The sequence below is a fragment of the Talpa europaea genome (genome assembly GCF_964194135.1).
Source record: "Talpa europaea genome assembly, chromosome: 6".
Classification (NCBI taxonomy): Eukaryota; Metazoa; Chordata; class Mammalia; order Eulipotyphla; family Talpidae; genus Talpa; species Talpa europaea.
In genome coordinates this window covers 39,557,261-39,583,093 of record NC_140072.1, presented here as the reverse complement: position 1 = coordinate 39,583,093, position 25,833 = coordinate 39,557,261, and the positions used below count along the sequence as shown (strand labels likewise).

General features: G+C 40.3%; 2 protein-coding genes across 2 annotated transcripts; one reads left to right on the top strand and one right to left on the bottom strand.

The window, feature by feature from the left end:
- Nucleotides 1-260: 260 nt before the first annotated feature.
- COA5 (cytochrome c oxidase assembly factor 5) lies at nucleotides 261-9,471 on the bottom strand (the record flags this gene model as incomplete). The annotated part of the gene is made up of 3 exons (XM_084235273.1): nucleotides 261-411; nucleotides 2,673-2,756; nucleotides 9,373-9,471. 3 exons carry the CDS (start codon nucleotides 9,469-9,471, stop codon nucleotides 370-372), a joined length of 225 nt encoding a protein of 74 aa, XP_084091399.1. The 3' UTR covers nucleotides 261-369.
- Nucleotides 9,472-10,804: 1,333 nt separating this feature from the next.
- Nucleotides 10,805-20,696, top strand: UNC50 (unc-50 inner nuclear membrane RNA binding protein; the record flags this gene model as incomplete). The annotated part of the gene is made up of 5 exons (XM_084235193.1): nucleotides 10,805-11,084; nucleotides 11,821-11,941; nucleotides 18,871-19,010; nucleotides 19,097-19,198; nucleotides 20,560-20,696. The coding sequence occupies 5 exons, from the start codon at nucleotides 10,805-10,807 to the stop codon at nucleotides 20,694-20,696; spliced, it is 780 nt and encodes a 259-aa protein (XP_084091319.1).
- Nucleotides 20,697-25,833: the final 5,137 nt, after the last annotated feature.

The window sequence follows — 25,833 nt, the reverse complement described above, 5'->3', positions numbered from 1 at the left end:
AATTTGTTGGCAGACAGTTCACCAGGCTCCATGTTGATTCTAATAGTCCCACCAGTGGTGTTCATAATATTCACATAAGATATACAAATTGTGTCATTTTTGAGTTAAGTTTAATAATAGTTCGTGCTTTAGAACAATTCTCTAAACACATTTATTATGCTCCCAGCCCATAAATAAAGTTTTCTTCTAAAAATAACCTAAAGCAAGAGAATCATCATACATGTTCAGAAACAAAGCTCATCCATTTTTTTCCAGTATTCCATGGAGGGGGAAAAAACAGATACAGCAAATGTTTCCTATTTGGGTTCTCTGTTTTAACAACCATGGAAAAGATATTTGTTGATCTCATCTTGCTTCAACATAGTAGTATCAATATCCTTTTCGTCCTCTGAATCTTGACCTGGCATCCAACTGAAAATAAGTGCACAGTTAAATCAAGTTTTATACAGTATAGCTAATTAAACACAATTGTGGTAAGGTTGCCACTACATGAGAGAAATAGAGTAGCTTCCAATAAAATCAAAAAGGCAATTGTTAGCTACAGAGAAAAAAAATAAAGGTGACAATTAAAAACAAAGTTTCATTTAAGGTTACAATAAAGATTTTTCTTCTCAAATCCAAATTATATTTCCCTTTTTCTCTGAAATACACTCAACAATATGTCGTTCTAGCAAATTTAACTTACAAAGTAAATTTTGTTTGGCTGATATTCAAATGTATTTAAATAGCAACTAAGAAAAGATGAAATAGCCCTGAAAACTGTTAGCCACTTTGTTATCTGAAAAGGCCTTAATTTACCTCTTTATTGGCTGAGAACATGTTCTTTAACTGAGCCTCACGTGCAACCACTTATTTATATGAGGCAAAATTGCACAGAAAACCAAAAATCACTATCAAGAAATTCTACAGAAAAGAATTATTTTGGAAAAAGACCTATAAGTGAGTTCAACACACTCAGAGTTGGGTAACTAGTTATTTCTTCATCTGAGCATAAGTGTATCTAAACCATATTTTTAAAAAAAATAAATTTGAATATGGGAATTATATCAGGATGAGATGCTTATATGAGGGAAGAGTTACCATCTTACCTTCACTCTGGGTCCTGCAATGATGAATTATTAAGAAAAATTACAGCATAATTTATTATGTTCTGAGTTTTTGCCAGGTGTATATAACTGAGGTTGCACTAGTTATGTGTGGACATGACTCCACTATCTTGGAGGACTAACAGTGAATTACAGTCTTGGACAAAGGCAATAAGACTCAGTTTACTAGAAAGTTTCCTAAACTTAAATTTGCAGTGTCAAAATGTAAGTAAAGCTTGTCATGTATATATATATATATATATATATATATATATATATACACTAAAAAATGGTCAGAAGTACTTTTAATTTTTTTTCAAGATTGCCACAGGTTTCTGCAGAAAGTAGATAAATAGTGAAATCTTTTGAAATTCTTATTTCTTACGACTTTCAGAGTTCAAAGACTGATTTTTAGGCAGGGAATTTCAGAGAGTTTATTTATACAATTAAATAGTAAAATTTACCATTATCTCCTAACTATTCTTTATGATGACTCAATTACCTAAACATGATATAAAATTCTTGAAAGATATAAAGGCTTATATTTTGCATGGATAAGCAAACTGTGAGAGAAGGCAAAAAAAATACTTATTTGTATACTGACAGGACAATATGACAGAGAATTGTGTCACATAAGAAAGGCAAGAGCAAGGCCATTATTTTAAATTAAGGTAACATTAGTTTACAACACTGAATATGATTTAGGGGTACAGGGTCATACCTCCTTAAATGTATGTCACCACACCACACCCATCACCAAAGCACCCATAGTCCTTCACCATAGACTTGTGGCTCCCTCTTCCTTTGTTCCCCACTCCTCAACCTTCCCCCTCTAGTAGGAGTATGGCCAATTTAATCTAACTATACATTACACCCTGGATCTGATCAGTTAAGAAGCAAGCTCGAGTTCTTTGGCCTCCCAGGTCATAAATATCCTATATGCTTTGCTTCTCTTGTCAACAAGTAGTATACAGCAGTTTCTAAACAAAAGCAAGTTCAAGTTATTGCTTTCTTTAAAGTGGCATTCATATTTCTGATTTTATATTTACGTTTCACAAAGAGACAGCTGTCAGTTTCCACTCCAAAGGTCTTTGTAAATTTTTTAAATCAAAGACTGTCAGAATGGAAACCTAGAAATTTACAATGTCCTTTCAGGCTCTCTTTCCACAACCATCACCCCAAAAATTCAAACAGATATGAACATTTTGCCTTAATCACATCTTCACTTTAAGGCACTGTGTTTAAAATTAAAGCCTCACATTACGGGTTTGTGTGTAACTGCCAAATGAATTCACAGTGACCAATATCAGCTTTTACCATTTATTCTTGCAAGATTTTATCCTCATACTTTTAGAAATTCATGAAGATCAGCAGCTGTAGTTAGCACAATGGTCAAGTAACTGAACAGTTAGTGTTGAGTTCATGAGTGCCACCTAACATTCATTTATTAGAGTTAAGAAATATCTACATCCATTTTTCTCCCAGATGATATCACTGCAATTTAATTATAACTACTAAGTCACTCACATGTTTAACTCCAGAAAGCTAATTTTTAGCATAAACTTTTAAAAATCTTTAACCACTTACCATTGATCTTTTACATTCAAAAAAAGAGTATTTCAAAGCTTTGCAGTTTCCTTCCTTTAAGCACTGCCGAGGGGATTTTCCTTCCTATGACACAAAATTAATGTAAATATATGGGAAATCTCACAAAATACAAAATAACAATCTGAAATTACATTTTTTTGAAAAGTTAAAAGAGAAAAGAATAACATCAGAACCAGTATGTATTCACTTTGACTACTGTTGCTTAAAGAGAAAAGGATGCAGGGGAAAAATGGATCAAGTAATTTTGGCCCTTTAAGTGTTCCTGAAAACAGGTTTTCATGGAATACTTTAACATATTTATATAAAAATCTAGAGATGATCTCTTTTAACTCCTTATATGTAAAGAGAAAGAATAAAAGTGAAGATAGTAGTGGTGTTTCCTCAGCATTTTAAAAACATTTTCACCCAAGGACTCCTAAAGGCAGAGAGGAAATAGTGTTTATGTGAGAGAAAGGGCAGGTGAGAGAGCAGGAATGCTTATGATTTGTTCTGGAAGGTATTATCAAGTGGCTTTAAAGTATTCGGTTATATAATTTTAATACAAACAATTTTACCTCCAACACATCTCTGCCTTTTCTATCCCCTAACCACACAGGGTTTGTATTCTGAAAAGTTGAACTAAGAATCGGAAAGAGAGAGGTTAGCAGAATTTACATATGCTTGTGAGAAAAGTTCTGTGTGAGTCTGAGGTTTGAGTCTGAGTCGGAAGGCTCAAAGAGAGTTAAGAAAACTGGATTAAACTATTAGTTTTCAAATCCTTTCACATTGCTGGTGGGAATGCAAACTGGTCCAACCACTATAGAGAGCTATGTGGAGGACTCTCAAATTATTAAAAATGGATCGACCATATGACCCAGCAATTTCACTCTTAGGAATCTACCCAAAGGACACAAAAACATTAATTTGAAAGGAAACTTGCATTCCTATGTTCACTGCAGCACTATTTACAATAGCTAAGTTATGGAAACAACCTAAATGCCCAAAAACAAATTACTGGATCAAGATGATGTAACATACATACACCATGGAATACTACTCTGCAATCAAAAAGATAAAATCATGCCATTTGCAGCAACACAGACAGAGCTGGAAGGGATCATGTTCAGTGAAGTACGTTAGAAGGAAAAAGAAAAATATCAGATGCTTTCACTTATAGGAGGAATATAAGGAAACCAAACAAGAGGTCAGGGAAAAAAAAAAAAAAAGACAAACTTGCAGGCAAAGGAGTCAAAAAAGGGGAGGGAGGAGCACAAGAGACTATGGTGACGGTTCACGGGTGATTTGGTGATGGGAGTTTTATGGGCACTATACCTCAGGGGAGGGGTCAAACTTACAAAAATGAACAATGATCTAAAAATAAATATAAAATAAAAAATAAACCGTTCCTTTTCAGCCATCAAGGTAGGACACTGCTATAAGAATGTTCACAGGAGAAATGCTTATTTCTGTTTCTTAACAAGACTTTTTACAACCATTGAAAATCAGATTTACAAAATAGCTGCAAAAATAGGTAAGAGCTAAAATTTTTAATAAGTATTTTCCTTTCATGAGTAATACTGAATAAAAATTCTATTACTAACTCTATCATGAAATGTTTAACATATGTACTGCCACACAGTTAACAAAAAGGCACGAAGAATACATTGGATGCATGGAAGAATCTATAGAAAGCATATTTCACAATTCAAAGAGGCAAGATTAAAATTAATTGCAGCCAAATTTCTCCAATTGAAACCCAACCTGACTAATTTGTCTAAGTAACTAAATCTTCACAAAGGTCTCGCTCTCTCGCTCTCTTCTCTCTCTCCCCCCCCCCTTTCTCTCCCCCCATCGCTCTCCCTCTGTCTCCCTCTCCCTCCCCCCTCTGCCTACCCAGGGCAGTTTGTTGGTGGTAGGAAAGAAAGTGCTCCTATACAAATGCTAACTATTAAGTATTAATGAAAGTTTAAAAGGAATACAGTTTAGGGCCTCCCTGGTGGCACAGGGAGTTAAGACACAACCTATGAAGCTATCCGCAGCTGCTGTAGCATGACTTCAATCCCCAGCCACAGAGCAACCCACATGGTGCAGCTGTCCTCTCCTGACTCACCAGCAGCTCCCCTCAGCAGTGTGTTTCAGTCAAGCAGCCTGTTCTGTTCCCCACTCTGTCTCTGGTGAATATTCTCACTCCCCACACCTCTGGCCTTTACCCCAGTTCTTGCATGCATAAATAAATAAATCTTTTTAAAAATACAGTTTATAAATATTGACCTCATGCAGTGCTTGACTATATGAAGGAAGATCATGAAATTTTCCTATTTGAGGGGAGATGCAATGTAGTCAGGCAATTTTGTCTTGAGAATAAAAATGACCTGTTCAGTGTTGACTTTAAAAGCTCAAACAGCCAGAATTAGGTGTCCTCAAATGCAAACATTTCTATCTAAAATTCAAACATCTATCCTCAAATTCAAACATCTATCTAAAGTGCAAGAAATAAGCACTTTAGATAGATGTTAAGAAGGTAGACTATACTACTGTTTAAATAGAAACATCTGGGACCTTCTGGCATCAGAAAAAAAATGTAGCTCAGATTTCACCTGTTCTTTATTATCAGGAATTTCCCTTCAAGCAGATTTTGACACCAACCTCACCATTGCAACCACTCCCACAACCTTTCTTTTGCAAGTTCCAGATATACTCCCCTAGTTTTTACTGTGAAAAACAGTTACAGGGTGCCACCCTATAATATTCCTAATCCCCAAGAATCTTGGACATTCTCTAGTCTACATCTGCTTGGGTCCTCGATTTCAATTGTCACCCACATAAATGATTCTCCCAAGTGGAACACAGCAGCAAGTTTCCTCACGCTACTATGTTCCTCGTCCAAACTGTAATGAAAGGCTGCTGACGGGGTGTGCTGTCCAAATAGACACTGGAGGCAGATGAAAGACCAAAACTATATAAGACTATGGCTATATGTAATATTTACAAACTGATGCTTCCTGAACCTAATCTGTCATCTTTTTTTTTTTTTTACAAGTTTTCAACCCATCTGCTAACTACCTAGTGGAAAGGTCCATGTAGTTACACTAAACTAAGAAAAGAGAAGTTAATTCATCCTCCTTCTCTACCTTCATCACCCTGAAATGGCACACAGCAAGTTGTACCTTAATATCCACTCTTTCTTTTTAGTGGGGCATATGGCTAGGCTAGAGTTCCTAGCCACCCATGCAGCAGGATGTGGTTATATGATTACAATGGGGTTCCATACAATGGAAAGTGTGATGGATTAAATGTAAAACTTCTCGTTTGGTCCTGAAAGGAACATGCCTTGCCCTCTTCCCCATGTATCACATTTCTAGGCCTGATGATATGGAAGCAAAGCAATCTTGGACCATGAATGTGACAGCAATATCTTATTTCCCATCACAGCACCTAAAACCTAAAGGTCCAGGTCGTCTGGGTCCATGAAAGACTAAAAGGAGCCAGCCAGCCCTTCTTTTAGGCACAAGAGCAAAAAACAGATTATCTTGTTCAAGATACCATTCTTCTGGGTCTCTGTACTATGTACCTGAATATATATCCTAACTAATGCACTCTCGAGTTTTTTGCCAAGACTGAAAGGAAGGCCGGGGGGCAGTGAAATCTGTACTTTTAAGCACTCTGCCTCCATCCCCACATATTCTGATGAAGTCAGCATGTCTGGAAGCTGTTGAGATACAAAGATAATGTGATGAATGAGGTTCCTCAGACATAGTTTCAACCTTTTTGATCTCCCTGGAGTCATAAAATCCTAAGAACACTTATCAATAAGAGATGCCTTTAGAATCTGCTTTTGCCTTGTTTCTCCACTTGAGTTTACATCCTAATCATCGTTATTCATTAATGAACAGATCTGAGTCACTATAGTTCCCCATCGCTCATCAAAGTCAATAGATCTAAATATGTTGAATTCCTCCTGAGATTGAGGTCCAGCAACTTTTCAAGTGAGTTAAGGATTGGTAAGGAGCATCCATCTTTTACCAGAAGATTAAACTAACTTCTTTATTCAAGAAGCTAAGGAAGGAATGAAAAATCTTAAAGTGAGATGGTCATACAGAGCAGGCGCAGACTTCAATAGAACCTCCGTTGGTCTTCAGAGTCCCTAGTGGGGTAGGGTAGGCAATACCAGTGATACCAAGTAAGAAGGTAGGCGATTGCCTTGCATCAGAATATGCAATGTTTCACCTCAGCACTGCCCTTTCACACTCCAATTGAAGTCACCATTTAGGATGAATTTAACATACTAAATGCACTTGCACTGAAGGGACTGTTTATTAACATCAGGATACTAGTCCATCAAATTCTGCACCAGTAAGGCCATATACCTAGTGAAATCTGTGCCATATTGCCTGGTCAATACCTCTGCCGACAGCTGTCTAGCTTTCCAGAGATTCAATTTTTACACAGAAGTGAATGTTCCATTCATCTGTATGTCCCCTGAATTAGTTTAGTTAGTGTGCAAATATTTGCTAAATAAAGGAATCAGTCATTACAAAACACCAACTTACTGTCCTTGCCACCAGTACCCTCCTCTTGCAGTTTTCTAGTCCTACTGTGTACTTTACCTTCTAGATTGCTCCTCTGCATCACCTCCCTGACACTGAATGCCAAGACAAAATCTGCTCACTCTGACACACAAGGGTCTTCACCTAGGGCAACCTTCCTCTTAAGCCGTCTCACGTTCCACATCTTCCAGGCCCCAAAGGCACCAGCTTCTCCTGGCCCCTTCTCACATTTCCCTGACTGCACAAGCTATCCTTTCAGGCTTCTCCCCACAACCACCACAGGGACACAGTCTGTTTGCTGCTCTCCGAGAAACAGGTGAAAGCTCTCTATATTTAAACAGTTTAATAAAATGGCAGCATAATAAAAGGACTGGAGTCCTCGCTTTTTTCTTTTCATGAGGTCATTACAGCTCTTGAACTCATGGATATTATGCCCGTGACCTCTTCACAATGGATTCTGTATCATTAGCCTACAGGGTTGTTAGCCTAAAGTATTTGTTAGTGGTGAAAACTTTATTTCATCTAAAGAGTGTATTGGGGGCCTCCCCGGTGGCGCAGTGGTTGAGCGCTGGGTTGCGAAGCTGCCCGCAGCGTCTGCGGCGCCGGTTCGATCCCCCGACTGCTCCCCGGCCACCGGAGGAGGGTCCCACACGGTGCGCAGACCTCTCCTGCCGCCCGCTGCTCCCCTCAGCAGTGTACTTCGGTCCTTCTGCCTGCTCTGCTCCCCGCTCTGGCTCTGGTGAATTCTCTCACCCTCCCGTGCTTCTGACTGTACCCAGTGCATGTATAAACAAAAACAAACAAACAAACAAACAAACAAATAAATAAGCATGCCTCTATAAAAAAAAAAAAAAATAAAAATAAAGAGTGTATTGGGGAGGGGTTCCTTAGTGACAGAGACAGTCACTGTCAGAGTGGGGTTGTAAGTGAATGTGCCTCAGGTCTCCAATGGAAAAAAAAAATGCTACTTTCTACTTTATAATGAGTTGGTCTACTTCACCCTGAGTTAATGTCCAGGATCACGCGTTACCTGAGACTCACTGGACGCTATCTCCTGCACAAGACACCATCAAACTAAGCCTTTGTAGATTGTGACAGGAACTGATTAATCTTTTATCTACAGGGGGTGGTAGGTACTACTTAATAGGCATTTACTAGGAGTTGGTTGAATATATGTGCACCAATCAAGCAGATTAGAAAACAGCCTCAGACAGGGAAGCTTGAAGACAGCATTTCAGTCTCATGTGTGTAAGGAAGTTGGACTAGATAACCTTTTAAATATGTAAGAACTTTGAAATTTTACGAGACAGTAGGAGACCAGCCCAGATGACTCTTAAATCAGTGAGCCAAATGCAAATCGTAAATCAGCAGAACTACTTATATAGCCTTCTGGTGGATGTCCATTTAGGGGTAGTTGTCTTTTTGAAACGTAAGCAACTTTCTGATGTAACGTCTCTAGAAGCAAAACCAGTTGCACAGAGTTGACTGCCTGCTCATCGGGCCTTTGTAACTGGAAACGGTACTTGTGCTTTAGTTGGGCTCTAGGCCAGGACCTAGATCACCAGTTAACTTTGAATCTCACTGCACTCAGACCGGCTCCAGAGAAGACCTGTGCCTGCAGTGAAGGAAGAGTGTAGGGAAGCAAGACAAAAAACAGGGAGCCAATTCATTTATAATTTATCGGAAAATGTATAGAACTGCAACCCAGAAACAAATGCAAGTCAACACAAGGTAAATCCAAGGTAAGTATTGAACAAAGGGAAGGAGAAATTACTAGTCAACACACTAGATGTATCTAATATTTTACTCCAAAGTCTCATTTTCTATCGCGCAAGGTATGTCATTCTTTTTGTCTTCAGAACCTAGCAGAGTACCAGAATTCAAGGTTAACCGAACCGAAATGGTTTAATATTCATAAAAACCTAACCGGGTGCCTCGTTATCTTCAATTTAACACCACAGAAAACTGAGGCTTGAAATCCACGGCTCAGTGGATTTGCCCAAGTTCTGTAAACTGGAGCAGTGGTCTACACCCGGGACGGCTAGCTCCGAGTCATGTCTGTGGGCCGCCACTGCAGGTGGATGGGGAGACCTTCGCCGGCCCTGCCTCCCCGTTCCAGGCGTCAGCATCACCCCGGCACCCGGCCGCGCTACCTGGAGTACACAGTCCGACTGCAGCAGACATGCACCCAGGTCCTCCTTCACGCCCGCGCACGCGCCTTCCTCTGGCTTGTCCTCGTAATACCGGGGCATGACTGCGCCTCCCCGGGCGGGCGTCCCCAACCCGCTCTCCCCGCAAGCGCGGCGACCCAGCTGGGAGAACACGACCGCCGCACAGACGGAACCGGAAACTAGCAGCAACAACTTCCGGCGGCCCTGTGGAGTACGGCGGGGCCCGAGAGGCAGTGCGCGCGGCGGAAGTGGGCGCACGGGAAACGTCACTCCCCGAGCGCCCGCTACGTTGCGGAAAGGGAAGTTGTCCCGGCGGCTGCTGGGCTGGGTTGTTGGCTGAGGTGGCGGGTCGTTTTGACCCCGGAGGAGGCTGCCCCGGGGCTCCAGGTGAGGCCTAAGGACCGCTCTGTCCGCGTGCGGCTCGGGCTCGTGCCTGGTGCTGTTTTCTCTGGCAACTCGCGGCCCGCGTTCCTGAGCCCTGGAATGACCGTGCCCAGGTCCGGCTGCTCAGCCTGCCGGAAGGTAGCTAGATAAAAATTGAGGACGCCTATCCGCAGTTGAATTTCAGACAAGCAACGAATAATGTATTAGTATGCCCCACTTAATGTTTCGGACAGGCGTATACCAAAATTTTTCCAGTATCTGAGATTCAAATGTAACTGGGCGTCCTCTGTCTTTATCTGCTAAATCTGGTGCCCCAGCCCTCAAACTCTGACAGGCTGCATTTCAGAGGCCGAGGAGTTTAGCTGGACACTAGACTTGCCGAGTCGTGGGGACCGGGCCTTGACCTGCGTTCACCTGGCTTGAGAATTGTTGGGCTAGACCTTCACACTGCTGTTCCCCCTGCTGAAGTACTCTGGGAGTAAAAACACTGGGAATTTTAGTTTTGCTTTGTTTTCATATCAGATTCTATTGAATGAGTTGGTTGCTGGTCATGCCCTGATTGATGCACCTGTGCGAATAGGCAATTTTATTTTACCTCTTCAGTAAGAGTTTCCAGAGGGCTTAAAAAAAGGCTTTTCCTTGAAGGTTCAAATTTTGACCCTATCACTATTTCAGTACGCTGCGGAGGTCACTTCTTAGTGCTCCTGTTTGCTCTCTCCCCCTTGGATGCAGCTACCTGGGAGTGCTGAGGATTGAGGAAGGTGTGTAGGAAACAGCTGGGCCCTATTTAAGTAGTAGTATGATGGTTCACAAAGGCATGATGATGTCTTTTCCCGGAGTGCAAAAAGCAGTTGTGAAGCCCCCAAGTCTCAGAACCAATTCCGTTTGCTTTTGATGCCCTACTCCTCTCAAGGATTGGAGAGGAAATGTAAAGTGACCTTACTCCTAAATAACTCAGATGTGGGGTACTAGTAGCCCACAGTTTCTGAAGATTAATTGTAAGAAAAATTTTTTTATTCCATCCAGGAGGATGTTGCCAAGTACTTCAATGAATTCCCTAGGGCAGGGGAATGGAGTATTGAATTCCAGAGATGCAGCAAGACACACAGCTGGAGCAAAACGCTACAAATACTTGAGAAGACTTTTTCGTTTGCGTCAGATGGACTTTGAGTTTGCTGCCTGGCAGATGCTCTACCTGTTCACTTCTCCACAGAGAGTTTATAGAAACTTTCATTATCGAAAACAGACAAAGGATCAATGGGCCAGAGATGACCCTGCTTTCTTGGTCTTACTAAGTATCTGGCTCTGTGGTAAGTGTTAGTTTATTTGTCATGGAGTCAAACAAATCGAATGTTTCAGATTGGACTTGTCATTTGGGGGATCTTTTGTTATAAATGTGTTGTAGTCAGAATTTGGGAATATTTGAAGCTGCTGCTGCTTTTCTGAAGCTTCAAAAATCTTACAAGAGAAAGGGTTGTATTCTTCCTGGTTTACAAGTCCTAGGCAGATGCCTGAGTAACCTGTTACCTCAGGACTTTGAAAAGCAAAGGATAGAGTTTCTCCATGTCTTTTATAATAAATAATACAGAAATGAAAAAGAGTATCAAGATTGGAAATTGCATTTCAGAGTTCAGTATATTCAAAGTGAGAGTTCTGAAGTACTGATAAGATCTTGAGCAACTACTTTTAAATTATCTGTAGTGTGAAAGGGCCCTAATCATTTGTAGGGTATTGAAGTGTGTAAGGTTTTTTCGCCTTTAATTGTACTTAAAATATGTATCTTTTTAGTACTGCTTCTAATCTAAATGCTGGTGCTGCCCTGTTAAAGCCAAAGACAGATAAGCAAACTTAAGATATCTCAGTGGCCATTTTGTGCTTCATGGTGGTATGCATTTCTTCATTAATCACATGTAACACATCTTTGGGGGTTTGTTTACATGTCTGTCTTCTCCAGTGGACTGTGAGCATCTGGAGAGCAGGGACTGTGCCCCATGTCCCTCAAACTTAGTAAAGTGCCTGAATGAATCTTGTTAATCTTTCTTTCAGTGTCCACTATTGGATTCGGCTTTGTGTTGGACATGGGATTTTTTGAGACGATAAAGCTTCTCCTTTGGGTTGTGTTCATAGATTGTGTAGGTGTTGGCCTTCTCATATCAACTTTAATGTGGTAAGTACTATAACTCTGTTATTTTTAGATACTGCTGTAGAGTTCCATTGGATTTTGTCAAACACAGAGTAACTAATGGAAATTGAAACAACATAAATGAACTGAAGACATTGATTTTTTTTTTTTTTAAGATTTATTTATTTATGCATACAAGAGCTGGGTACAAGCCAGAGATGCAGGGGCAGTGAGAGGCTTCACCAGAGACAGAGTGGTGAATAGAACAGGCAGATCGACTGAAGTACACTGTTGACGGGAGCAGCGTTCGAGACAGGAGAGGTCTGCTTCACCATGTGGGTTTCTCTCTGGCCAGCCAGGGATCGAACTCGTGCTGGTTGCTTCATAGTGTGGTGCTTAACCCTTTGCACCACCAGGGAGGCCCTGAAGACATCAATTTTGACTGCCAGGATTGTAACTTGCACACCTGTGTCAGTACCTGTATTAGAAGATACTACAAAGGATGGTCTTATAGTGTGGCAAATAAAGGAATTGAAATAATGATTATATGCTAACAAAATCCCTGATTTTGCAAAACTGTAGTTAGCCAATTTTGCTTAAGTTGTCTGGTTGATGGTGCAATTTTCTGTTGAATTTGTCAGTGGTTTACTTCTGAATATGTAGTATCTGAGGGCTGTTTCATGGATCTTTAAATCTTTGGCATAAAATGAAGTATACTCAAGGATTTTTTTTAAAGATCTATTTATGCATACAAGAACTGTGGTACAGGCCAGAGATGGGGGTGGTGAGAGGATTCACCAGAGACAGAGTGGGGAACAGAACAGGCAGACTGATTGAAATACACTGCTGAGGGGAGCAGTGGCGAGTCAGGAGAAGTCTGCTGCAGCATGTGGGTAGCTTCCTGGCCGGGGATCGAACTCATGCTGCAGTGGCTGCAGACAGCTTCATAGGTTGCATCTTAATCCCTTGCGCCACCAGGGAGGCCCCTCAGGGATTTTTTTGTTGTTAAATTTTTGGCGCTTTTATGCTAACACACTGACACAGGTTTTGCTGAAAGGATTCTTATTCTTAGTCTAGTTTGATTTGACAGTAATAATATATAGTGAGTATAAATCTAGTGTTTGGTTTTTATTTTGAATAGGTAAAGTACTCCTATGTGGTTGGCATACTGGATGAAAGAAATGGATATGGCAAGCGACCTCAGTAGAGAGTCAGTGGTTGAATAGAATGGGGTGACTGTATGTCAAAGAAAATACTATTGAACATTTCACAATCAGACAAATTCAAAGTGAGAGTGCTAAAAGTACTCATGTCCTGCGTTCAAATGTTGGCTCAGTCATTTATTGTGTAACTTTTATTAGGCCCATTCTCCTCCTTTGTAAAAAAGAGTTAGTGATGTGTTTTGCAGTGTTTCATCTTTTGAGAAGATGAAAAGCATATAGTAAGTGCTTGTTAAATGGTAGCTATTAATATTTTAGGCAAAATTCTTAGACTGTAGCCTCTGATGATACCAGCTTTTTATTTTCCATTAACCTTTGACTCATACAGTACAGGTTTTGTATCCAGTAGGTAACCAGTAAATGCTATGCATTATTAACCTAAAGTACTAAAATCTGGTCTGAAATTAGTACTATCAGGTAATGTAGCCTAATTTGTTGTCCAAATATCCATGAAAAGGGTGGTATGTGAAAAAAAAAAACAAAACTCAATTACTGAAACTTTCAAAGGAACACTTTAATTTGTGGGAAGCATTGAGATCATAGGCCCACAGAAACTAACTCATCCTGGAGTTTAGAATTTTCAATGTGAATCTTTAACAGTTTGAGTTAAGGAAAAGGAGAGCATATTTTTGAGAACTTGTGTTGTAAATTGTATGAAGAAATAGAAAGTGTTGACATGTATTTGCAATCATTCTAGAGGCACCACAGGAACCAGCATTAGGATGTGTTTTGGGGAAATGAGATAGTTGGTTCCTAGTACCAGTGATTGCGGTACAGAGGCATGGAAGTTTGGAAGGGTTGCATGTCAGGCCCGGGAGCATAGGGTGATACTGCCTGGCTGGGAGGTGTGATTAGTGAAATTGGCCTTGAGTGCAATTCAGGAAAAAGATGAATTTTATCTCATAGGCTGCATATGTGGATTGGAGGGTGAGAGAGGGAGGGATTTGGGGGACTTTCAGTAAAGAAATACCAAATTCACACTTTAGGAAAAATCTCTCTGAAAGTGCAGGAGGAGGAGGAGGAGCTGGAGAAGATGAGCAAAATTGGATACAATTGCTGTGGCCTGGGAAAGAGTCGAGGGACCCTAGACTAATGTGATGATGATAGGAAGCGGGATGGAGAGCAGTGAATTAGGGAACTTCCTGTGGTATGATGAGGGTTGGGAAAAGGAGTCTGAGGCCTCTTTTGAGATGGCCTGCAAGTTTTTAGTTCAGGAGTAAGGTGCAGATGAAGCATCCCATGTTGGGCATGGTGAGTTCAGGTGGCTTGTTAAATATTTAATGAGAATAAAGGTTCAGTAGATTTTGGAGTAGACGGACTTTGAACCCAGACGGCAATCTGGCCCCAGATACAGACATGACTGGCACATTAATATGGAGGGGGAGTGAAAACCACAGCTGTCCTTGAGCTCTCTCAGAGGAAATGTCTGTTCTGGAGGTAAGATGTGGACTAAGGACACACACCTGGAATATACCCAGTTAAGAAATTTGATGAGGGTCTAAGAGCAGCAGGAGGAGAGCCAGATTGGGGACTCAAGGGTAGTGAACTAGATGTGTATCCTGCTCAATTTAATGACATACGCTCTTGGCTAAAACAGAAGGTGTTCACACGATGCAATATTAGATAGTTTCAGATAACTGAATGCCGGACTGTTTTATTATGATCCTTTGTATTTGAAAATTTTATTTCTGTTGTGGGCATAGCATTTTCTTAACTGTATTCTTGAGATGAAATCACTGATAACAAAAGTTCCACAGCTGTGTTTTTAATCAGATAATCCTTTTTGTTCTTTTTCTTTGAAGATATATTTTTCAATTACCTGGATGTTTTACTTTTCATTCATTCATCATTTAACTGGATGAGTAGTCCATACTGTGGAGTAGTGACGTAGCTGTGACACTCTTTTTTCCTTACTGGCTCCTACTTACTCCCTAACCTTTTAAAAAGGTGAAGACTGAGGTCTTAGGCCTTGAACCTGTTCTTTTTCTTTGATGATAGTTTGGGTGATCTCGTTCATTCTCATGGCTTCAGATATGATCTGTGCACTGATGAGTTTCTCTCTCCCGTTTGGACCACTCCTCTGGACTGTACACACTTGTTACTCCATACTCCTAGGCTTCTTCTGCATTAACAGGGCCACATCCAAACTCCTGCATTTTCTTTCCCACCTGCAAACCACTCTTCCCGCAGCCACACCATTTCAGTTAATGACAGTTCAGTCTTCCATTTGTTCAAGACAGAAATCACTCGGCCATCTTTAACTTTTTTCCTTGTACTTCACAAGTCCTATCGACTCTGCTTTCCTACTGTAATCTCTGTCATCTATCTCACAGGTCACTACCCTCACTGCTACCATTCTGCTCTTATTAGCAGCATTCCCTCAACTGATCTCTCTTCTACTGTTGTTCCAAGAGTTCTCAGATCTGCAGCCACAGGAGACTGTCAAAGCAGTTAAGTCAGATATTCTTCTGGGCCGTGACTTCTTATTTCACTACGAGTAAAAGCCAAAGGCCTTAAAATAGCCACAGGAGCCATAAGATCCAACTCCCTAGTTCTTGTCCGATTGCATTTTCTGTCCTCTTCTCACCCGTCCAGGCACACTGCCCTCCTTATCCAGTCTTCACACAGGCCAAGCATCTGGCCACGTCCACTCTATACCATCACCTCCGCCTAGAATGCCCTGACTCAGATAATTCCCTTTACCACTCTTTAATCTTTATTGTTTTCCTTATGACCATATTGTTTTGCTGAAAATAACTTATATGCATCACTAACGTATAGAGAGCGTGATTGTCTTATTTACATCTATTGTGAAATGATTACTACAGTAGGTTCACTTGACATCTATTATAGATATCAGTAAAAAAAAATTCTTGTGACAAGAAATTTTAAGATTTAGTTTTCTTATGTATCATAAAATATTGTTCGTTCTCATCATCAAATTATATATTATATCCCTAGTACTTATATATAATGGGTCATTTGCATCTTCTGACTCCCTTCCTGCATATTCCCCTTCCCTTCCTTACCTTTGGGAACCACAAATCTGATCTCTTTTCTGAGTTAAATTTTTTAAAAATTACACATATAAGTGAGGTCACACAGTATTTGTCTTTTTCTGTCTGTCTTACTCCTTTTAGCATACTGCCTTCACTGTCCATCCATGTTGTTGTAACTGTTAGGATTTCCTAATTTTTTTTTTATTGCTGAGTAATATTTCATGATTGATAGACAAACAAGAGACAGATCACCCCCTCTTCATTCATTGATGGACACTTAGGAAATTTCCATAACTAATTTTTGTAGATAATAACTGCTAAGAACATGGGAGTGCAGATATTCCTTTGGATATATTCCAAGAAGTCGAATTGTTGTATCATATGGTGGTTCTATTTTTAATTTCTTGAGGATCCTGTGCTATTTTCCATATGACTTTATCAACTTAGAATCCCACCATAAGTGCACAGAGGTCCCCTTTCTCCATAACCATACCAGCATTTGTTATCGCTTGTCTTTTTCTTAAAGGCTGTTCTAACAGGTGTGAGGTGATAATTTTTTGGTTGAGTCTTTAGGATTTTCTGTATAAAATCATGTCATTTGCAAATATAATCTTTTTCCAATTCTGATACTGTTTTTTTAAAATATTTATTTATGCATACAAGAACTGGGGTACCAGGCCTAGAGGTGTGGGGGGTGGGGGTGAGAGGATTCACCAGAGACGAGCGGGGAACAGAACAGGCAGACTGACTGCAATACACTACTGAGGGGAGCAGCAGGCGAGACAGGAGAGGTCTGTTGCGCCATGTGGGTTTTTTCCTGGCGGGTCGAGGATCAAACGTGTGCTGCAGAGGCTGCGGATTGCTTCATAGTGCGGTGCTTAACCCCTTGCGCCACCAGGGAGGCCCAATTCTGATACTTTTCTTTCTTTTTGTTGCCTGATTAATCTGCACAGGAGTTCAAGTACAGTAGATTGGGAGTGCTGAGTGGGCATCCTTATCTTGCTCCTGATCTTAGAGGAAAAGCTTTGCAGCCTTCACACCATTGATTATGATGTTAGCTATGGAATTGTCATATACGGTTTTTATGATGTTTAGATATGTTTCTTCTGTGCCTGCATTGCTGAGTTTTATAATCATGAATGGATGAACTTTGTCGAATGCTTTATTCTGTCTTTTGAGATAATCATGATTCTTTCTTTGTATCACATTAATAGATTTACATAGGTTAAACCATGCTTGCATCGCAGGGGATAAATCCCACCTACTCTTCTGCTGTTCAATGTGCATGTTTTTTAATTGTAACTTTTAAACTGGTTGCACAATCTGACTATGCTTTTTTTTAATTTTTACTTCTGTTTTAGTATGAACTTTCTTCAGGTTTATGCTTGTTTAGAAATCTTTAACTTTCTCTACTCTGATATCATATCTTCTTCTATACAGTCATGTCTACTTTTGAAATCTCTTTATCAGTCTGGCCTTCCACTGACTGCTTGGATTGGAGGGGGACGGGTGGGGGGGGGGAAGAGAAGCAGGGAAGGTTGGGGGGGAGGGGCAGGGCAGGGCGGGAAAGGTGAATGGACAGACTGAAATACACCACAAGGTGGAGCAGCAGGCAAGACACGAGTAGGCCTGCCGCGCCCTATGTGGGTTAGCTCCCTGGCCAGGGATCGAACTCAGGCCATAGCAGGTGATAGCGCAGAGATTAACCCCCTAGGCCACCAGGGAGGCTCTGCCTAACCTTGGTCTAGTCGGGCTTACTACATGGTTACAGCTGCTTACTATTCCGCAATAGGGCTGTGAACTTTTATCTTCCCTGCCCTATCAAGGTGGTGTGGGTCTGAATCAGCCTTCTTTGTGCACTGAATTCTTTCCAGGTGAGGCCACTGGATCGGCTCTCTAGATGGGTACCTCACGGACTGCTCTGTTCATGTGCTGCTGTATGTAGGCCTTGAATCTGCCCATGTACCCTACATTTGCTGGTCAAATAGGCTGAAGGTTTTACTTAAGAGTGGGGCAGGCAGGCCCTCTGTAGTGGGTGGTTATGTCTCCCGTCTTCCGGGCATTTGCTCTATTGAGAATCTGAATCAGGCAGGTAAGCACCCTGCTGAGTTCCCTGGTCAGTGAGTTCTCAACTTGGTTCTGCAGAAAAGCAAAGCCACTGCTTGGGATTGAGGCTTGGGCACAACGGGTGTAAAGTAGGTCTGTCAAGATCTGTGTAGTTGTTGCAAGCCTCGCCTCTGTCCAGGTCAGATTCCTAGTGGTTTAGCCCGAAAGATTCCCCTGCTGGCTCCGTGGTGCAAGAACAGAGAAAGGGCTCTCACATGGCAATGCACAGTGCTGTGGGGTGGGAGGCTAGTGTCCCCCCTGTATTATTCTTTTGCCCGTGGAGCTAGAGACTCGAGGATTCCCCCCCCCCCTTGGTACTATAATGGCCTGGGGGAGGGGCAGATGTAGTCAGTCTTGCCCTCTGAGGTGCAGAGGGGTACTTCAGCCTCTCCTTAAGCTATTCAGTCTTTGAATAACTTTCTTGTGAAAGGGAGTGAAGTCAGGGACCACCTACAGTGGCCATACGGCTAGTCAGAGTTAACATCCTCTATCCTTTTCCCCCAATCTGACATACATGATCAGTCTGCTCCCACTAGATTAAGGCAGTTTTGTCTGTTTTACCTGTCTTGAGCAGCTGGAATAATGCTTGTGCAGTCATCAGTAAATATTATTGTATAATCATACAAGAAATTTTAACTTTGCTCTTCAGGTTCATCTCTAATAAGTACTTAGTGAAACGGCAGAGTAGAGACTATGATGTGGAGTGGGGCTATGCCTTCGATGTTCATCTGAATGCTTTTTACCCACTCTTAGTCATTCTGCATTTTATCCAGCTTTTTTTCATCAACCGTAAGTAGCAGTAACTTCTCAGCATATTATGAAACAGCCTTCGTTGTATGCATTGAGAAGATTCATTGTATGCATCTCTTTGGCAGATGTTATCTTAACCGACACATTTATTGGATATTTAGTTGGAAATACCTTATGGTTGGTTGCCGTTGGCTATTATATCTATGTAACCTTCCTAGGATACAGTGGTAAGTAAATTTTTTTGTGAACTGAAAAAAATAACAGGGATGGGAAACACTATTTTACTGCTACTGGTGATTTACGTTATGCACTGTCCCAAGTATTCTTTATGAATATTTCACTTGCCCATTATGATAGGTTTATCTCCATTTTCCCAATGAGTAAACAGGCAGAGAGAGATCACTTTGCCCATGATCATGCAACTAGAAAGAGGCTTAGCTGATACAAAATTTCTAATTTCAAGACGTTAAACCATGTTAATTATCTCAAAGTTACTTGAACTCAGGACCAATTTCTTCTTGGCATTCAGGTTCTGGGTTACAGTAGTAGTAGGTCCGAGTGGGTAAAGGGTTCGGTCCGCTGTGTGGGCTCATAAACACTGTATAGTTCTCTAGATTTTCACAGGAGATCTTGGGGCATCTGCAAATTTATCATGAAATTCTCTTACCAGTTTATTCTTCAGCTATGTTAAGAATTGATCTCCACTAAATAGAATTAAATAGCAATCTTAACGATTATTAGCATGTTTTACTTTTAGAGCCTCCTTGTCCCCTGCATGGTTGGGTCCTTGCCGTGAATACGAACCACTCATACGCACTGTTGCTTGTGCTCAGCTCAGAGTGGTCGTTACCCCCCTGAGCTGCTTTTGCCAGAAACCACTTACCTTCTTCTTAAATTATGCCTTCTTTGTGGCATTAGGAGTCCCTTCTAGTTCAGGGGAAATGTTTGTAACATGGTACATTAAAGTTTCTAATGATTTTTATACATTTTGAGAAAGCGTCATTAAAGTCCATTACACCACCACATGATGGTTTCTCTCCTTGCGTTTTTGATCACCCTCCTGGTACCTCCCTACAATTCAGAACAGTTTGAGTAGAGCTCAGTTTCAGTGTAGGAGATATATGTAGGTTAGCCTGCATAGGGCAGGGACCCACTAACTAAGCAATGAGTAAGAAACATACAAAATCTGTCCCCAAATAGCCATTTGAAAAGTTTAGTTCTTCCATAAGCTTGGGATACTAGTTGCGATCTCAGCCTCTCTCAAGCAGCGGTCCAATGCTTTCTACATGGGGAAATCCCAAGTTGCTAGGTTTTTTTTCCTGGGCTCATGGTGCTTTAGAGGGAATTAATAACCACTTAGTCCTAGATTTGCTTCTCACGCAGCCTTTGTGCTGAAATAATACCCATTTTTGGTTTCTGCACAGCAATGAATGAGAAGGGAGCGACAAAGCAGAGTTGTAAGAACATTCTTTTCTAGCTGTATACGCATCACCTTACTGTTGGCCCCACATAGTGTAGTAAGAGATGTCTTTCAAAATGTCCGTGTACTATGTGTCCTCTAAAAAAATGAACTTTGTGTCTTTTCCAGCATTGCCAGATTTGAAAAATACAGTAATTCTTCTCTACCCGTTTGCACCTCTCATTCTACTCTATGGACTCTCACTAGCTCTAGGATGGAACTTTACCCACACACTCTGTTCCTTCTACAAGTACAGAGTGAAATGAAAAGTGAGATTATTTCATTATAACTGTCAACAGTATTGATGAAGTAATGATTTCTTATAAAACTTGTAAATAAACTATCATTGTAGATATCGTAAAAGGTATAAAGCTTGCAAATTTGAGTAAATATAGTGACACACCATTGTCAAGTACATTCCTTAAAACTAAATGTACATTTCTATAATAAATATTTTTAAACTAAAGCCTGTATTTCATTCTTTCATGGCTCCATAAGAATAATTTACAAAGTGAGAAAAACAGATACTTTCAAAAATACTTCATATTAAAAGGTTTTATTTGTAGACCACAGTAATTATCCTTACCTCACTCCGGATATGTATGTATGTATACTGACAAGGTGTACACAGCCCCCGTTTCTAAAGGGCTATATTCTAAACATTTGTATAGGCCACATGAGCCTAAATTTCAAAAGCCTTGCCGATGGCTTCAAGGTGCTGCATAGGACACACCAAGTAAACAGGTACCTGTGAAATGGTTCCCTTCACGAAAGATCTGAAAATGAGCTAGACAGCTACTGCACAAGGGACAAAAGTCCACACAAACACATGATGCCCAGATGCAGTCTAGCCAAGAAATCTCACCCTGGACACAGCAATCTACAATTTGAAGAGACCTCATAAACAAAACTGTTTGCTGAGGAAAGTTCTTACTCCACATCAGGCACCCCAACCTTTGGGATCTGCATTAGAAGAGACAGCCACTCCACTCACCCACCACCCCCAAAACCAAAACACCACCCAATTTTAAAACTTCTGAAAGAAGTTAAGAAAATTTTGAAAGAGCGTAGGACCACAGACTCACTCTGGTGGCACCAGGCAAAAGTAGCAATTTGGGGCCTCCCCAGTGGCGCAGCGGTTGAGCGCTGGGTTGCGAAGCTGCCCGCAGCCTCTGCAGCGCCGGTTCGATCCCCGGCCACCGGGCGAGGGTCCCACATGGCGCGCAGACCTCTCCTGTCGCCCGCTGCTCCCCTCAGCAGGGTACTTCGTCACTCTGCCTGCTCTGCTCTCCCCTCTGGCTCTGGTGAATTCTTTCACCCTCACGGGCTTCTGACTGTACCCGGTGCTTGTATAAATAAATAAATAAAAATGAATCTTTAAAAAAAAAAAGCAATTTGAAAAGTGCCTAAATCAGACAAGGAGACTCATTGGTTACTCAGGAGGGCAGGGGTCTACTGGAAATTTCTCTGTGGACAGTCACTGGCCTCTACTTGAGCCAGAACGGTAGGTGCAGTTCTAATGTATTACTATCATGCTACAGTTGGTAGATTCACCTGTGTGCCCCCTACCACCAAACCCCCTACACATACACCCCCAAGCTAAACAGCGGGCCTCAGTGAGCCAAAGAAACTCTTGGAACATAAACCAGTGGATGCTATATTTGTGCTTGTTCTAAGCCCGTCTGAAGCTCACCATTATCTCTGAGATACTTGTTTAGAATCCCAATTCATGAAGCTACCCCAAGAGGACACTTACCACTGGTTCTGGAGGCCAGCAGGGTTTACAACTGCAGCCCCACAAGGATCATACCTGCTTGGCATACTGTAAAGACTCATTACTTAGGACCTGGCCTCCCAGCCTGAAATGAGGTAGTAAGTAATCCTTCCCCTTAGTATACTGACTCGTCTCAGCACACCTTCATCAAGGATCTTACAAGCACAAACCAGGCTGCCTAAACAATCATAAAAGTTGACACAACCAAAAACTAGGTCAAAGTTAAAACAATGAGGTTTGACACCTACACAAGGCCACTTTTTCAAAACTGGAAGAGGCCACTGTTTTGCCCAATACAGAAACATACTAAGTCAGGCAAAATAAGCAAATAGGAAGATGTTCCAATTAAAGAACAAGATAAAAATCTCAGGAAAGCACCTTACATGGTAGATTGCTTATTTCCATTAAAGAATTCAAAGTAATGGTCATAAGGATGCTTACTGAACTTGGAAGAATGAACACTGAGAATTTAAATGGAGAGAGAAGTACCAAACTGAAGTCACAGAACTGAAGCATATAATAACTGACCTGAGAAATACAGCAGATGAGAAAAGAACAATGGATCAGAGAGCTTGAACAAAGAGTGATGGATCTCACTCAAGCAGAGAGTCAAAAAATGGGAATTAAAAAAAAAATGAAGATAGCATAAGAGACACATATGAAACATCAACCTTAAAATATTTTTGAGGATCTGCTATTTAGAACATTCCACCCAAAAGTGGGATACACATCCTTCTCAAGTGCATATGGAACTTTCTTCAGAACAGATTGCGTTAAGCTGTAACACAAGTCTCAATGAATTTAAGATTAAAATCATATCAAAAATCTTTTCTAGTCACCATGATATGAAATTTAAGTATTCCAAAAAAAAAAAAAATTGGAAAAAACCCAAATGTTGAAATTAAACCACATGCTACTCAACTACTATGGAGTTGATGAAGAAATAAAAGTCAAAAATATACAATAAAAATGTAAATAGAATATACCAAAATCTGTGGGATACAGCCAGTTTTAAGCTACAAGTACAGGTTTGCCTCAAGAAATAAGTCTCAAACAATCTAACTTTATATCTAAAGGAAATAGGAAATAGAATGAACAAAGCCCGAAGTGAGCAGGAGGGAAATACAAAAGGTAATACGTGAAATACAGATTAAGACAACAGAAAAGATCAATGAAACTAAGCTGGTTCTTCGAAAATACAAAATTGACAAACCTCTGGCTAGACTCACCAAGAAAAAAAAGAACAAGCAAATAAATAATAGAAATGAAACAAGATTACAACTGATATCACTGAAATACAAAGGATCTTGAAGAGACGTAGTTTCTGAAGTCATTTTATGATATCAGCATTACTCTGATGTTACAACCAAGAAGGACAACACATAGAAAATCTATAAGCCAGTATCTTTGATGAACAAAAAAATCCTCAAAAAATATTAGCAAGCTAAATTCAACAATAAATTAAAAGGATTATACACTGTGATTAATGGGATTTATTTTGGCGATGCATGGATGATTCAACCGCAAAATAAACTTGATAGCAAATGGAGCCAGAACAGCTATTCCAGAGAAACCATTTTGCTGGTATTGGTCCACAACAGTTTAGAGAAACCATAAAGCAAGAGTCACAGTGATTATAAGGATTATGGCCTTTTTGCCCAAGGAGAGATTAGTAACCAATTATGCATAGCCCAAAGGACCTTACACTTGTTAGCACCAAGTAAGTCTTTATTAAACCACTTACCTGATCTTCCTCTTTTATTTCCATAAAACCCCTTACCTTTGTGTTTCCTTTTTGGGACCCTGTTGCAATTATCCCCAAATTGCAAATTTTTGATTCCAAATAATATGCTCTGTCCTAATTGCCTCTTGACTTTTAATAGTATGGGAAGTCCTTCCCAGAGCAATTAGGCAAGGGGGAGGGGAAAAAAATGCACCTACATTGGAAAGAAGGTAAACCGTCACTATTTACAGAGGATACAATTTCATATATAGAAAACCCAAAAGACTCCATAAAATCTGTTATTCAGTAAAGTTGCAGGGCACAAAACCAATATACAAGAATCAGTGACATTACTATACATCAACAATGAACTATCCGAAATGGAAACAACACAATCCCTTTACAATAGTCTTGAAAGATTAAAATACCCAGTAATAAATACAACTGAGGTGAAAGACGTGAACAGTGAAAACTATAAGATACTGATGAAAATGAAAAAAGACAAATGGAAAGATACTGTGTTTGCAGATTGCACGGATATTGTTAAATATCGCAATAACCCAAAGCAATACATAAATTCAGTGCAATCCCTACCAAAATTCCAATGGCATTTTTTCACACTAGAATTGTACTAAAATTTTGTATGGAATCACAGAAGTCCCCAATATCCTAAATAATCTTGAAAAAAACAAATGCGGAGGGATGTGTTCCGACTTCAAACTGTATTGTAAAACTAGGAATCACAACAGTACGGTAATGGCACAAACAGATACATACACCAATGGGACAGAACAGAGGACCCAGGGAAAACCACCACTCATACATGGTCAACTTCTACGCATGACAACGGAGACAGGAAAATCCAGTGGGGAAAGGGCAGCGTTCAATACAGGGTGTGGGAAAAACTTACACCATACACAAAAAAATTACCTCAAAATGGATTAAAATCGGACTTGAATGTAAGACCTGACAGGCAGGGATACTTACACTATGCTAACGAGGATGGCGCCTTGAATATAAGACCTGAAATATAAAACTCCTAGAAGAAAATACAGGTGGTAAGCTTCTCATATATTGGATATTATCATGAACATTTAGCCTTTTTTTCCTTCAAAGACGCTCCAAAACCCACATATACAATTCACTCCTGTTTTCTTTATTATATCAGTGTGAAAATAATACAAGTCTTGCTACTCATCAAGTTGTACCTATTAGAAGCAATCTTGAATTCGGCATGGCTTTTTAAACTTCTTTATTTCAAATACACATGAACGGTGTGGCACAGAGAAATAGTGATGAAAGGCACAGTCAACAGGACCAGTTATTAGATTTTCAATGATAGCAGCAATTTGAAAATCTTCCTTTAATTCAACAGGTACCCTAAAATATTACTACAGATAGTGTCCATTCAACTAATGAAGACATTGTTAAGGAAAATATGTACATTTAAGAAGGAATAAAAACCTAGTACAACCTGGAAAAGTAATTCCTCAGGCAGCTTCTCCAAGGGGTGCTTTCCAGAAACATCCCCAAATGTGAAGACCTTTCTAAAGGAAAGTGTTGTCCGAAAAGAAAAAAAAACAAAAAAAACACTTTTTTTCATTTCATAAATGAAACATAATTGTAAAATTATGTTTTACAATAGCTGATATCCAGATCTTTTCTTGGGAAACATTACTGTCTTCACAGTATCATATCTGTTGGCAGTGCATATTATAGTGCTGTCCATATCAGCCATCTTTAAGGCTCAGAGACTATGTCTTCAAAGGTATTTTTCACCCAATTTCAGCAAACTGAGCATTTAAAATAAATGATGGAATGCTAATTAAAGTGCCAAACCTTTGATTCCAAGCAATTTGCTGAATACTAGTATCATGAGACAATGAGGAACAAATGATAAGCTAGC